At 55.9% G+C, this 12224-nt stretch overlaps 6 protein-coding genes across 6 annotated transcripts; 3 read left to right on the top strand and 3 right to left on the bottom strand.

Annotated features, from left to right (window-relative positions):
* Positions 1-177: 177 nt before the first annotated feature.
* On the bottom strand, positions 178-1417 carry BO95DRAFT_445966 (arginase family protein). The gene has a single exon (XM_025587263.1). The coding sequence runs from the start codon at positions 1239-1241 to the stop codon at positions 339-341; it is 903 nt and encodes a 300-aa protein (XP_025438929.1). The 5' UTR covers positions 1242-1417; the 3' UTR covers positions 178-338.
* Positions 1418-2138: 721 nt separating this feature from the next.
* Positions 2139-3620, top strand: BO95DRAFT_370815 (uncharacterized protein; the record flags this gene model as incomplete). The annotated part of the gene is made up of 1 exon (XM_025582932.1): positions 2139-3620. The coding sequence occupies one exon, from the start codon at positions 2139-2141 to the stop codon at positions 3618-3620; it is 1482 nt and encodes a 493-aa protein (XP_025438928.1).
* Positions 3621-4261: 641 nt separating this feature from the next.
* BO95DRAFT_434889 (uncharacterized protein) lies at positions 4262-5068 on the bottom strand (the record flags this gene model as incomplete). The annotated part of the gene is made up of 1 exon (XM_025585157.1): positions 4262-5068. One exon carries the CDS (start codon positions 5066-5068, stop codon positions 4262-4264), a length of 807 nt encoding a protein of 268 aa, XP_025438927.1.
* Positions 5069-6823: 1755 nt separating this feature from the next.
* Positions 6824-8288, top strand: BO95DRAFT_323335 (T6SS phospholipase effector Tle1-like catalytic domain-containing protein; the record flags this gene model as incomplete). Its single annotated transcript, XM_025581827.1, has 2 exons — positions 6824-6965; positions 7078-8288. Coding segments are annotated over 2 exons (1353 nt in total), but the record flags the coding sequence as incomplete, so codon positions are not given.
* Positions 8289-8749: 461 nt separating this feature from the next.
* BO95DRAFT_475851 (aromatic alcohol reductase) lies at positions 8750-9870 on the top strand. The gene is made up of 3 exons (XM_025589889.1): positions 8750-8821; positions 8880-9139; positions 9227-9870. Exons 1-3 carry the CDS (start codon positions 8789-8791, stop codon positions 9846-9848), a joined length of 915 nt encoding a protein of 304 aa, XP_025438925.1. The 5' UTR covers positions 8750-8788; the 3' UTR covers positions 9849-9870.
* A 134-nt stretch (positions 9871-10004) lies between these two features.
* BO95DRAFT_484718 (cytochrome P450) lies at positions 10005-12009 on the bottom strand (the record flags this gene model as incomplete). Its single annotated transcript, XM_025590366.1, has 2 exons — positions 10005-10813; positions 10878-12009. The coding sequence occupies 2 exons, from the start codon at positions 12007-12009 to the stop codon at positions 10386-10388; spliced, it is 1560 nt and encodes a 519-aa protein (XP_025438924.1). The 3' UTR covers positions 10005-10385.
* Positions 12010-12224: the final 215 nt, after the last annotated feature.

The raw sequence follows: 12224 nt of genomic DNA, 5'->3' as shown, positions 1-12224 counted from the left end.
AGAAACCCTTAACGAAAAGCTGGACTTTTTTTGTTCTATATGTTGGTACAATCACGCTGGGCGCTTTATATACACCACGGTGGAAATTCTGGTGTTTTCATGCCATGTTAACATGATTGTCTTTCTATACTATTGGCGTTTGTTACCTGGATACAATTTTTGGATGATATATTTGGACAATGATATAAGATTTTGTTGGGATATTGACAGTGACTGCTTCATCTTCTCGTTCGTAGGTATAAATCCTTCCCATTCCAGTTCTGTCTTGTGGTGAAAGCATATGTGGAAAGGGTCTGGGTGAAAGCCTCTTGATTACTTGCTGTGGCTGCATGCGCGCTTCAGATCTTGGATAAAGCTCCGGTATCTAGGAGAGATTGAACAAGGGCTATAATCGCCCGCACTGCAATCCCAGCAATCTTGTCACCGTCGCCCGCATCCGGATCAAAAGAACACACGGTCAGCGACCGAGGGGTAGTCTTCTGCGGAACCAGTTCCATGCAAGCGATCAAGTCCGATTCCAATAAGCCACCTGGGGATGGATAGTCATTGACCTTTCCATACGAGTCATCCAAGACATCCAGATCAAGATGAATCAACACCTGGCCGTACGCTCGTTGCTCCAGCTGGGTCTTCAACTCCCTCGCAAAATCGACTTTGTTCTCCGTGCTGCCCCAGATGGCCTGCATGCCCGCATCGATCACCCGCTGCGTCTGCACACCGGTCTGATCTCGAAGCCCACAATACAGGAACCGCCGATTGAACTCCGCCGGCTTGAACCCCGGCACGCTGTTCATCAAGGTCTTCCAGCTCTCCCCACGCAGCATGGACAGGCCCATGGCATCTAGATACCCGTTTTCGTTCACATCCGGCGAGTCCAGATCGTCGTGGGCGTCGAAATAGATGTAGGCCAGGTCGTCGTCCACTCGCAGCCCACAGGCGACCGCGGCACTGGCCATGCAGTTCCCCGACAGGATCAGGGGGAAGCGGCGGCTGGCCACCGACTGGCTGACGGCGGTGGAGATCCGGCGCAGGAGCTCGAAGCTGCGCCCTATCTCGCCCTCGAACTCGTTGACGGGTGGGATTTCGATGAGATGGAAGGCGACTCCCAGGCGGTGGAGTTCTTTCTCGAGTCCGAGGGAGAGGATGCGGTGGGGTCCGTTGCCGACACGGTGGTCGCGCAGGCCGACGTGGTAGGGAGAGAGGATGATGTCAATTGCTTGGGGGCACAATGAAGCAGTCATGGTGCTCTGCGTTAGGTAGGCTTCTCGGAGATTGCTTGTATGGACGATGACTATATATTTCGATGGCTCTGGTTAACAAGCTGTAGCGGGCGGCTTGTAGCTGTGATTGAGATATATAGTGGCCTTCCCTTCCCCAAGTTATACGGATTAAAGGACTTTATCTGCTCAGCATCTCCATGCACCTCCAAAGACCTCCAAAGACCTCCAAAGACCTCCAAGGCGAATCTCCATGGGTAATGTGGTTGCTTGGCAGGATGGCTATCGGACTATACCTATTCGGGAGATCTCCACCATGGAGTGACACAGGGCGCGGGAGCCCCACTGCATTATGAGCGGGCGGAATGGCTAGACTCGCGCCTTCCGCCTTTCACTTGCTGCCCGCAGCCAATTTCTCTATCTCCATCATCATCATCATCATCATCATTACCATTACCATCACCATCGATCGCAATTCCCCTCATTTCCTTGTCCGAACTCAGCCCAACTCTATCTCTAATTCTCCCTTCCTTTCCTTTCCTTTTTTTCTTTCATATGGCGGAGGATCTTAACGACCCTCCTAAATACTGTTCTGATGTTCTAGACTTACCGCCTCTAGAACCCCCGGTCCCCGCCATGGGGTCCGAGGAATCCCTGCACTTATGCGAGTCACTGCTAAATACCGACTCGAGTTTCCCTGCAGCATCTCTGCCCCCGGAAGGTCAATTCGAGATATGCCCGGTCTGCTATGAGCATGTTTCACTGACTTCACCCTGTTCATGCTGGGGGCTCTTCTGCGACACCGACTTCGCGCAAAGCGCACCGGAAGCAGGACAGCTTCTCCATAATTCCCACATTGTTGCGGCTTCGAATTCTTCCCACCCGGCAGAGCATCGCAGCTCTTCTCGAGGTCGTTCTGAAATGAAGAAAAAATACCAGCGCCTGTCGAAGGAAGCGGTGACTGTCCTGCGGTCATGGCTTCACAGCCATCAAGATTACCCCTACCCCACCAAAGAAGAGAAAGATGCCCTGCAGCAGCAGACGGGGCTCGACCGGGCTCAGATATCCGACTGGTTCAGCAATGCACGACGGCGCACTTTGGTCGGGGGAGGTGCGTCCCTGGCAGTCGAACAACTGGCACCAGCGGCTGATCTCTCTCTACAATCACCCATGGAGAGATGGAAGAACTCCCCACCAGGAAGTGAGGCGGCCGCGACCTCAGACATCATGCGAGCTCTGGATACCATAGAACGTCTGGATGATGATAAGGAAAGTGCGGGCACCCCGACATCTCAGTATGCCTGGTCGAGCCATAGTTCTAGCAACTCGTTCGTTGTTGGGGCTCCATCTACCAGCACGGTGGGTTATAGTCATTCATCGAGCTCTGACGCTTCGTTTGGCCACCACGCACACTACCAGCCCGTGCGACGACCGCCAACTCCCATGGTTGGTCAGCGATCTCTGTCTCGTCGTCGCCATCGTCGTCGTCAGAAGCCTTCACGTCCCAACGATTTCCTATCACATCGCCAACCGATAGAAAACCGTCCATATCAGTGCACATTTTGCACCGACTCATTTCGCACGAAATATGACTGGGAGCGACATGAAAAGGCTTTGCATTTGCCTGTGGACCTATGGACGTGCGCCCCCGACGGTGGCATCGTCGTTCTCGAGGGAACCCGGACCTGTGTGTTCTGTCAAGCTTCAAACCCAGAAACTGGCCACCTTCTCGACCGACACGACTATTTTGCTTGCCAATCTAGAGCCGATGGGCAACGGACGTTTTCCCGCAAAGACCATCTACGACAACACTTGAAACTCACACACAGTGCGGAATATCATTCCGGCATCATGGATGGATGGCGAACATCGCGCACCATTGTCTCCCGCTGCGGGCTCTGTGACGCGACCTTTGCGACCTGGAAAGAGCGTATGGATCATGTTGGGGCTCATTTCAAGAATGGCGCCGATATGGCGGAGTGGAAGGGTGATTGGGGATTTGCGCCAGAAGTGCAACGGTTGGTTGAAAATGCCATGCCGCCCTACCTTCTAGGCCACGAACGGCGCACGATGGATCCATGGAAATCGTCTATTGCGCTGCTGGGAGGCAGCGCCCCCGAACAGGAGGACACACTGGGCTTATCCCATATGTTGCTCGGAAACGGCGTTCCCAATGCCTTCAACCGCTACACAGATCTCCGTCGCGCCCTGATAGATTACATTCATCGTCAAACTGCCGCTGGCATCTGTCCCACGGATGAGAAGCTACAACAAGTGGCTCGTCAGTTCTCCTACGGTGGGAATGACCCTTTGGATCAAACATTCGCGGATTATGATCCTTTGTGGCTGGAGGCTGTCAAGCATGAGGCGGGGCTCGGCACAATGCAGTTTGGTCCGCAATAGGGAAAAATCGAGGAGTTTTGATGTACGATTAGCTAGAGCCATCATGCCTTGAACAAAAGGTTGATCCAAAACTATGAACGCCAAACAAGATGAGAATGCAGTGCTCAGCCAATTCTGCATGACGACTTCTCAGGTGAACAAGTGAGATCTCTGCTTTAGTGACTGCCACCCAAAAACTGAGATTTATATGAAAGCAGTAATGTGAAGGGGCTTTACAATGATTTTGAACGTGATATACACCTAACGACTGCTTCGCAGATGGCCACTCACGAAAAGTCCCAGTGTCTACCTGCATGACTCACGAATGCGCAGTCTCGCAACAGAAGATATCTGATCTCCTGGTACGAATACAAGCTCGTTCGCCGCTTGTGCAATAATCCACCAAATTGTATCTTGCAGATGGTGGGGACTTCATCCGGGACTTTATACTAATGAAACGAAACGACTTTAATACAGGGTTCAGCCCCTTAATTTCTATTTTTTTTTCTCTGTTGCAGTTCCCGAGATATTTGAAGTGCAGTAGGGATTCTGTCTTTCTCCACCCACTCACCAATACAGCCCGAAATCCAAGAAAAAGGGAGGTGTTGGCTACAGACGGAATGCTGGCTTACCTCACTGGTATGATGCCGGATCTGAGTTGTTTACTGAGAAGGTCTAGGATTCTGGTGCGCATAGGTAAGATGCACAATGAGGTCCAGATATTTGTCAAATATTGTGTGGCAAATTCGACACTTGGGAGGCCAGGAGTTATTCCGATGCTCTTTCCGGCAATGCGCGGCGGCGGCATGGCGACAATAGTACTGCTCCGCGCAAATGGGGCAGGGGCAGGGCGGCGGGTCCGCGCTGATATTGTCCTCGCCATCGGTGTCGAAGACTGAGACGCCGGCGCAGTCACAGGACGGATCAGGGTTGTCCTCGTGCGCCCGGTTGTGATGGACGCGCATTTGGTGCCTGGTGTTGCGGGTCCACCCGCACGGTTGGCCCGCGGACGGCGGCGCGAAGGTGCAGACGTACCGCCCGCTGATGGGGTCCCGCCGGTAGCGATACGGCTTGACCGTTGGCCGAATCCTGTTCGCGTTGGCCCGGTTTTGCCGCTCGGCGGCGGCGGTGGTCTGGGCGTCGGTCCGCCACAGGGTGCCGCACCGCGGGCAGCCGTACGCCAGCGGCCGGCCGCGGCGCATCTCCTCGTTGCGCAGCTTGTCCAGGCAGTTCGGGTGGCAGCTCGCATCGCACATCGGACACTGCTCTTGGTCTGAAGGCGTCCGGTAGCTGCGCTGCGCTTCGGGCAGGCAACATCGGAGGCCGGCGGCGTCCGCGCCGCGGACTTGACGCACGTCGAACGCCCGCCGCGTCACTTCGTCGTCCGTGTACGCTGCAGCCTCCCGCAGGTGCGGGTGGTATTCAGCGTGGTATTCACCGCTTGCGCTGGATTCGTCGTCGTCGGACATTGTTCTTTACCGTTGCTTGGCTTTTGGATGTTCAGATTAGGTCACGCGTTCGCACGATCCCCGTGGGCTTTTGGTTGAGGGTGATGATGGGGTATGATAGTGGAAAAGGGGGACGGAATAGGACATCTTATTGGTTCTTTAAATACTCCAGTCCTCGGTGCAGATTTCCTTGTTCGAGGATAGGCTTAGCAGGTAGATGACGGCTGTTTTGGGGAGCTGAAAAGGGAGATTTCCGACGCGTTGTTTGTTGATTAGATGGAGAGGTACCTTTTTGTGTATTCCTAGAGGAAATAAAGGCGGTGTCCGAGTGAAGAGGGAGAATGTCATTCCGGCTTCTACTGTACCGAATTAGCTAGCCAGGCGAATACCTCCAGCAGGGATCGTGGTGTCTTTGTCTTTAGAGACCCAGTGGTGGGTTAATCGAGAAAGTCCCGTACTGAGGCTCATGCGCCTGACTTGGTGGCAGGATCTCGCTTGATGTATGGGTTGGTCGAGGAGGCCACCGGTATCTTTGGGGCGGTTTTGTGTTTCCTGTGGAGTGCGTGGGTTGAGGATTTGTTCTGGATGCTTGATTATGGGACTGGAACTGTGGGGCCATTCACGCAATGCGGTACAGTGTACTGTAGCAGAGATCAGAGACTTACAGGTTCAACGTGTTCTCTACTTGGATAGTTTGCGAAAAGAATAGAAAATGTGAAGAATGAACCCTAACGGTGGCACAGGATTTTCTTGGGTGGTGAATACCTGTGGGCATATCTATATTGGCTTTGCGGACTGACTGGTTTCGCCGGGCGATACCAGTATACGCTTTTCTGCTTTTCTTGGGGTTACTTGTGATGTGTGACGATCATGTTGAAGGCTGTGTTAGTTTGTAGTTTGATTATGTCTTTGTTTTGTTGTTAATACAGCTTCTTTTGAGATGCTGTCGTCGTGAAGAAATCAAGTTGTAGCCGGATGGGGATTATATTTAGCCTGAATTTGGGTGTATTATGGTTTAGGTTGAGGGAGGGGGTTGGTTCTTTTATCTATACTGATACATACCAGTTGGTTAATATCGTGCATGTCTGGCTATAATTCCAAAGGTGGTAGTTGTTGATGACAGTAAGGTGCAGCATATATGTGTTAAGCACTACACTGCGGACGGCGCCTGGCGGATTTTGTTTGGATGTAGGGCTCAGGATGATAGTATGCCTAGATTGTAAGGCAACGTAGGGCTCGCCTGGGTGTAGTGATTCTCTCTCAGCCACTCCCCTGTGTGTTACGCAGCATCTGGATACCTTTGCGATTCGCGTAGAATAGGGGAGTTGAAGGATTCGGAATCAGGGGTCTGCTGTATGTCTTGATGTATCGATCTTCATCGCTTAGAATGTGCAGTGCTGAGCGTCATACTAAGAATGTAGTCTGCAGCAGCACAGACCCATTGACTCCCTAGGCAGTACACCAACCCACTCCAGATCACTCGCGTGCAGTGGGACGGCTAGCTATCGAGGTGATCAACACCCCATCCCTCAGCCAAAGCACCTTTAGCTGCCCCACTGTCGAGTCGCACGGCGCATCCAAATCGACAATAAACACCAATAAACCAGTCAGGCGGGAGATCGGCCTAACCAAAAGCCGCAGGGATTGACAGTGGGGAGGGGGCTCGCGAACGATGATCGTCTCTCGTCACACATACTTTAGATCGAACTCTCCCTCCCTCCCTCCCCAGCGCAGCAGCGGTGCTAAGCGAAGTTCTCGTCAATTCTATCATCGCAAATGGAAACCAAGAACGAACCCTCCACGACTAGAAGCCAGTTCGTGCTGTGTTTCGACGGCACAGGCAACACCTTCCGGGCCGATGGCACAGAAACCAACATCCTACGAATCTGCCGGATGTTGCAGCGCGGGGATGATCAGCGTACGCTCCCCCCCCGGTTGAGATTTTGTTGTGACGTGACCGCAAAGCTAATAGAATTGTAATGTGTAGTGGTCTGCTACCAACGTAGGCTCCCACCCTCCCCCCTCCCCAGGTAGAAAGCCTAACCCCCGAAAAGCAGGAATCGGCACCACCATCACCCCCAGTGCCCTCGCCGCCACCCAACTCCACAAGACCCTAACCCAAGGCAAGAGCAAAACCCTCAGCCAAGCGCTGGGCCACACCTTCGACCAGCACGTGCTGGGCGGCTACCGCTTCCTCATGCGCCACTACCGCACCGCCACGGACATCTACATTTTCGGCTTCTCGCGCGGCGCCTACACGGCGCTGTTTCTGGCGGAGATGCTGGACGCGGCGGGCCTGTTGGGCCCGGACAACGAGGAGATGATCCCCTTGGTGTGGGAGGCGTTCTCGCAGTTGAAGCTGACGCGGTATCAGACGGCTGAAGCGCAGGAGAGGGCTGCGACGTATCTAAGGCACTGTCGGGAGACGTTGTGTCGGCCTGTTCGGCCGGCGAGGTTTCTGGGGCTGTTCGATACGGTCAATAGTGTGGCGGAGTTTGAGGTGGTCAATGACGGGAGGTCGAATGCGAGGGTGGTGAGGCATGCGGTTAGTATCGATGAACGGAGGGTGAAGTTTCAGCCTGTGCTTTTGGGGATTTATGGGAGGGGGGAAAGGGGGCAGAGGGCTGAGAGAGTGTTAGATGAGCTGTGGCATGGTGGTGTTGGTGGTGATGATGATGACGCCCAAGATTTCGAGGAAGTCTGGTTCCCCGGCAACCACGCTGATATTGGGGGCGGGTTCCAGCGTGGACCGCGGGAGCGCACGCAGATCAGCCACGTTCCGCTTGTCTGGATGGTGCGGGAGGCGCAGCGGGCTGGGCTGCGCTTGGATCGCGAGAAGATGAAAGCGATGGGGTGTCTGGAGGAGGAGCTGGGGGTGTCGTCGTCGTCGTCGTCGCCATTCCAGGCTGCGCTGGTCGACTCCTGCACGCAGGGACTACTGCATTCGTCGCTAGATGCTGGGGACGGGGTCTCGCGGAGTACGGCCTGGCTGTGGCGGTTCATGGAGTGGATTCCTATACGGCGGGCAGCGATGCAGAAGGATGGGAGGTGGGCGCTGGTCCACTGGCCGCCGCACCGCGGGGCCCCGCGCGATACGCCGTTGGATGCGAAGTTCCATGGCTCGACGATTAGGCGCATGAAGGCAGATTCTGAGTATCGACCGGGGAATGTGATTATTGGGGGGAGTGGGATGAATTGTCGACGTGCTCCAGAGAGGTTTGGGATTGGGGAGTGGGGTGTTGTAGCGGTGGTGGAAGTCTGGCCAGCGAGATCTACATGAGGAAGTTGCCGGGGCAGTCGTGAGCTGAGAGATAGGCTCTTGGTATGCGAGAATATGCGGAACAGGGTGATAGGATTGTCCAGTGTTCCTGGAGGGTTCTCAGAGGGGGTGGAGTAGGAACGACGCAAAGGAACATGATGCCATGATCTAGATGTCTCACTAAAATCTGACATCCGATCACTCACCTGCGGCAACAACTGGCTGCCTGGTCTCCATCCCCTGGCGTGTGGCTTGACCTATATAGAACAAGCCAAAGACCCTGAGAATCGCGGAAATAGCTGGAAAAGTGTTACATTGCCGGCATTAGCCCGGAGACCGGGGCTGTCTGCCTTGTGACCCTCGATCTCCGGCCATGTCCGCAAACCGGGAATGTTTAAATATTGCCAGCTCAACCCGTTGCCCATCCATCTCCAAGCTCGTCAAGCTCGTCAACACACAAAGACTACTAACAACCCGAAAAAATGTCCTCAATCAAGACCGTGGCCCTCGCAGGAGTAAGCCCTAACTCCCCCGAGCCACCCCCCAACCAAAGCTCAAGCTAACAAGCCCCAGGCAAGCGGCAAGGTAGGCAGCCAAGTTCTTCACGCCCTGCTCGCCCAGGACTTCACCGTGACCATCCTCACCCGCAAGCCTGCAACCGCAACCACCTTCCCCGCAGCAGCCACCGTTAAGCAGGTCGACTTCGCCTCTCCCGCCTCCCTCACCGCAGCCCTAGCCGGCCAAGACGCCGTGATCGACACGACCTTTTCCCCGGACATCGACACTCCGCTCCGTCTCATCGACGCCGCCGCCGCAGCCGGCGTCTCTCGCTTGTTCGTCCCTACCCTTCACCTTTCCCCTTCTACCCTCTTCATCAAGCTTCCCCAACTAACCAGAACGCCCCTCATCTTTGCGCACAGCATAACAAGCGACTTCGGCCTCGACCCCACCAACCCAGGAATCCACGCGCTCCCCGTTTTCGCCCGCAAAAAGGCCGCCTACGAAGCCGTGCAACGCCACGCCGCCGCATCCACACTAACCTACACCGTCGTCGCCTGCGGAGTCTTCCTAGACTGGGCTCTGAGGTCTGGCTTCGCAGGTCTGGACTTTCCCCGCCGAAAAGTCCGAATCTTCGGCACCGGGGACAACGTCGTCCCCTGGACGACGCTGGAGGACGTGGGCCGCGCCACGGCGGCGGTGCTGCTGCACCCGCAGGAGACGCGGAATCGGGCGGTGTATGTGCACTCGGTGTATTTGTCGCAGAGTCAGTTGGTCGGGGTGGTGAAGAAGGTGCTGGGGGTGGAGGGGTGGGAGGAGACGAGGGAGAGGGATATGCGGGGGTTGGTGGAGGGGGCGTTGGCAGACCTCAGGGAGGGGAGGGAGGTGACGGCTGCGACGTTTGAGGTGCAGATTCAGTATTGTATCGCTACGCGGGAGTTGGCGTATCCGTGGGAGAGGGATGATAATGGGTTGTTGGGGGTGAGGGAGTGGGGGTCCGAGGAGGTGGAGGAGTTGGTGCAGAGGGTTGCTGGTGGAGTCTGAGTTAGGGCTAGAGCTGTCGGGGGCTTATTGTGCTATGCGTGGTTTTCAAAGGGGGTTTGGATATATGTAAGGATCTATCTCGCTTTGATGTATTGTCAGTGGTAACAACACCTCACTCGATATCAACACATACGTCTACCACGTTGCAGTGAGTCAGTCCATATTCTTTCCTAGTGTCAAATCCTACTTCTCGGATTCTGTGCTCTGCTTTTCGAAAGATACACTCTCAGCCCCCTTCTGTCTGTCCTCACACTGACCATTCTCCTCACCCTTCTCATTACCTGAAAGAGGCTTACGCATGTAATTTGCTTAGAGCAATGTGACTTGTACCCTACCATAACTTTCTGGATTACAGTCGCTCGCTGCGGATCCCAAATCCACCAGTGTACATACAACTATACCATGCCTTCAACTGCTCAGCCCGCTGGACTCACATACCCATGTCTCGAGAGATCAAGCCGAATTGCATCAACCATAGAGAAGATGAAGCCTAGAACAATGCGACATACGCTACGGCGGCAATAACACGAACCCAAATCAACGAATCAGCCCCACGCGCGTCCCATTGCGCGAACACAGCGTGAGGCCCCGACTCTCCTCCCACGGCCCGGGATCCCGACTCTCCAGTCCACGGAACTCTTGCACCATGCGAACCAGCACGTAGCTCGCCTCGGTCAACGCGTACCGCTGCCCGATGCAGATCCGCGGCCCGCCGTTGAATGGCAGATAGCCCCAGCGCAGCCGCAGCTGCAACTTGCCGTCCTCCCAGCGCTCGGGGCGGAAGTCGTCGGCATCATCCCCGTAGAGATCGGCCCGACGGTGCATGGCGTAGAGGTTGTAGGCGACGAGCGTGCCCTTGGGCACGAACGCGGGGGAGAGGCCGTCGTCGCCGCCGCCGAGGGGGAGGACGGTGTCGCGGATCGCCTCGCGTTGGTTGCGGGGGACGACGGGGTGGAGACGGAGGGCTGGGGCATTCTTTCCTTAGTACCACACTGTACGCAAGAGGGGATCAGGGGATAGTGAACATACACTCCTTAATACAGCACTCCACAAACCTCAACCCCTGCAACTCCTCATAATTCGGCGGACGACCCTGCAAGCACCCCACCTCGCGGCGCAGCCTCGCCCAGATCGCGGGGCTCTTCGCGAGCATGAAGAACAGATTCCCCAGCAGACTGGCCGTGGTATCCTGTCCGGCCAGCAGCACGGCCATCAGCTCGTCCAGAATGCGCTCTTTATCCGCCGTCCGCGCCGCCAGCTCGTGCGAGAAGATGCGCTTGCCCTTGGGCTTTTCCCCTTCCACCGCGTCCACGTCCACCTGATCGTCACCAGTCTTGCGCATCTCCACCGCACGCACCGCCTCGTCCACAAACACGCGCACGAAATCCCGACAGCGTCGGTTACACTTTTCCGCCTTGCGATCGCGGTAGAACGCATTCAACCAACCCAGCGTACCCCGCACCAGCACCGCCTTCTGGGCATACTGGAACGCCTCCGCAAAGCCGACCCCCTCTTTTCGGGTCTGACCCACCGGCGTGCGGAGCGTATGCACCGACTCCCCGAACAAGAACCCCGTCGCAGAGTCGATCGTATACTTGAAAAACCACTCCTGCAGGTCGACGGTAGCCCCGTCCCGCGGCAACACAGTCCACAGATCCTGGATGAGCTCCTCCAGCGCGGCGAGGTCGGCGACGACCTGGTCCCGCGCGAAGCTGGGGCGGAGCAGGGCGCGCGAGGCCGCCCAGTGCGCGCCATCGCTGTTGAAGATGCCCTGGCCCAGCAGCGGGCGGAAGGGCTCGGTGCGGTGGCCGAGCCCGTAGTCCTGGAAGTTGATGGACAGGATGGTCTTGATGTTCTCGGGCTCGATGGTCAGGATGATCCGGTGCTGCAGCTCGCGCGTGGTGAAGGTGCGCCCGTACCGTGCGAAGAGCTCGCAGCCCCGTACTAGGATGCGGTGCGCGCGGATGGCGCGGATGGTGCTGGGGAGGGTGTCTAGCCCTAAGAACGGGTCGCGGTTGAAGGACTGCGTGATGGGGCGGCACCCATATTGTCGGGAGAAGTGGCGGTGGCGGAGGGTGCGGTGGATTCTCGTGAGGAGGTGGATGATGATGGGGGATAGGGCTGTTAAGAGCAGAATTATGAGTCTGGGGGGGAGGGTCATGGTTGCTATGGGGGGAGATGGAGAAGTGGATGGTTGGGATGCATGGTTGTTGCGGTCCAGGCAGAAGTTATACATGGAAATGAGTCACATGATGGCTTTAGTCGTGATCTTAGCAGTCTCTGGTATAGACCAGGATGAGGGTCGGTCCATTTAACTCGGTCTGACATGGCGTCAGCACGGTTAGTTAGTCCGTCGCATTGGAATTGGGATCAAGG

This window comes from Aspergillus brunneoviolaceus, assembly GCF_003184695.1.
Source record: "Aspergillus brunneoviolaceus CBS 621.78 unplaced genomic scaffold BO95scaffold_65, whole genome shotgun sequence".
NCBI classification, from domain to species: domain Eukaryota; kingdom Fungi; phylum Ascomycota; class Eurotiomycetes; order Eurotiales; family Aspergillaceae; genus Aspergillus; species Aspergillus brunneoviolaceus.
Note: the sequence above shows the minus strand (reverse complement) of the source record. Positions and strands in the feature narration are given on the sequence as shown.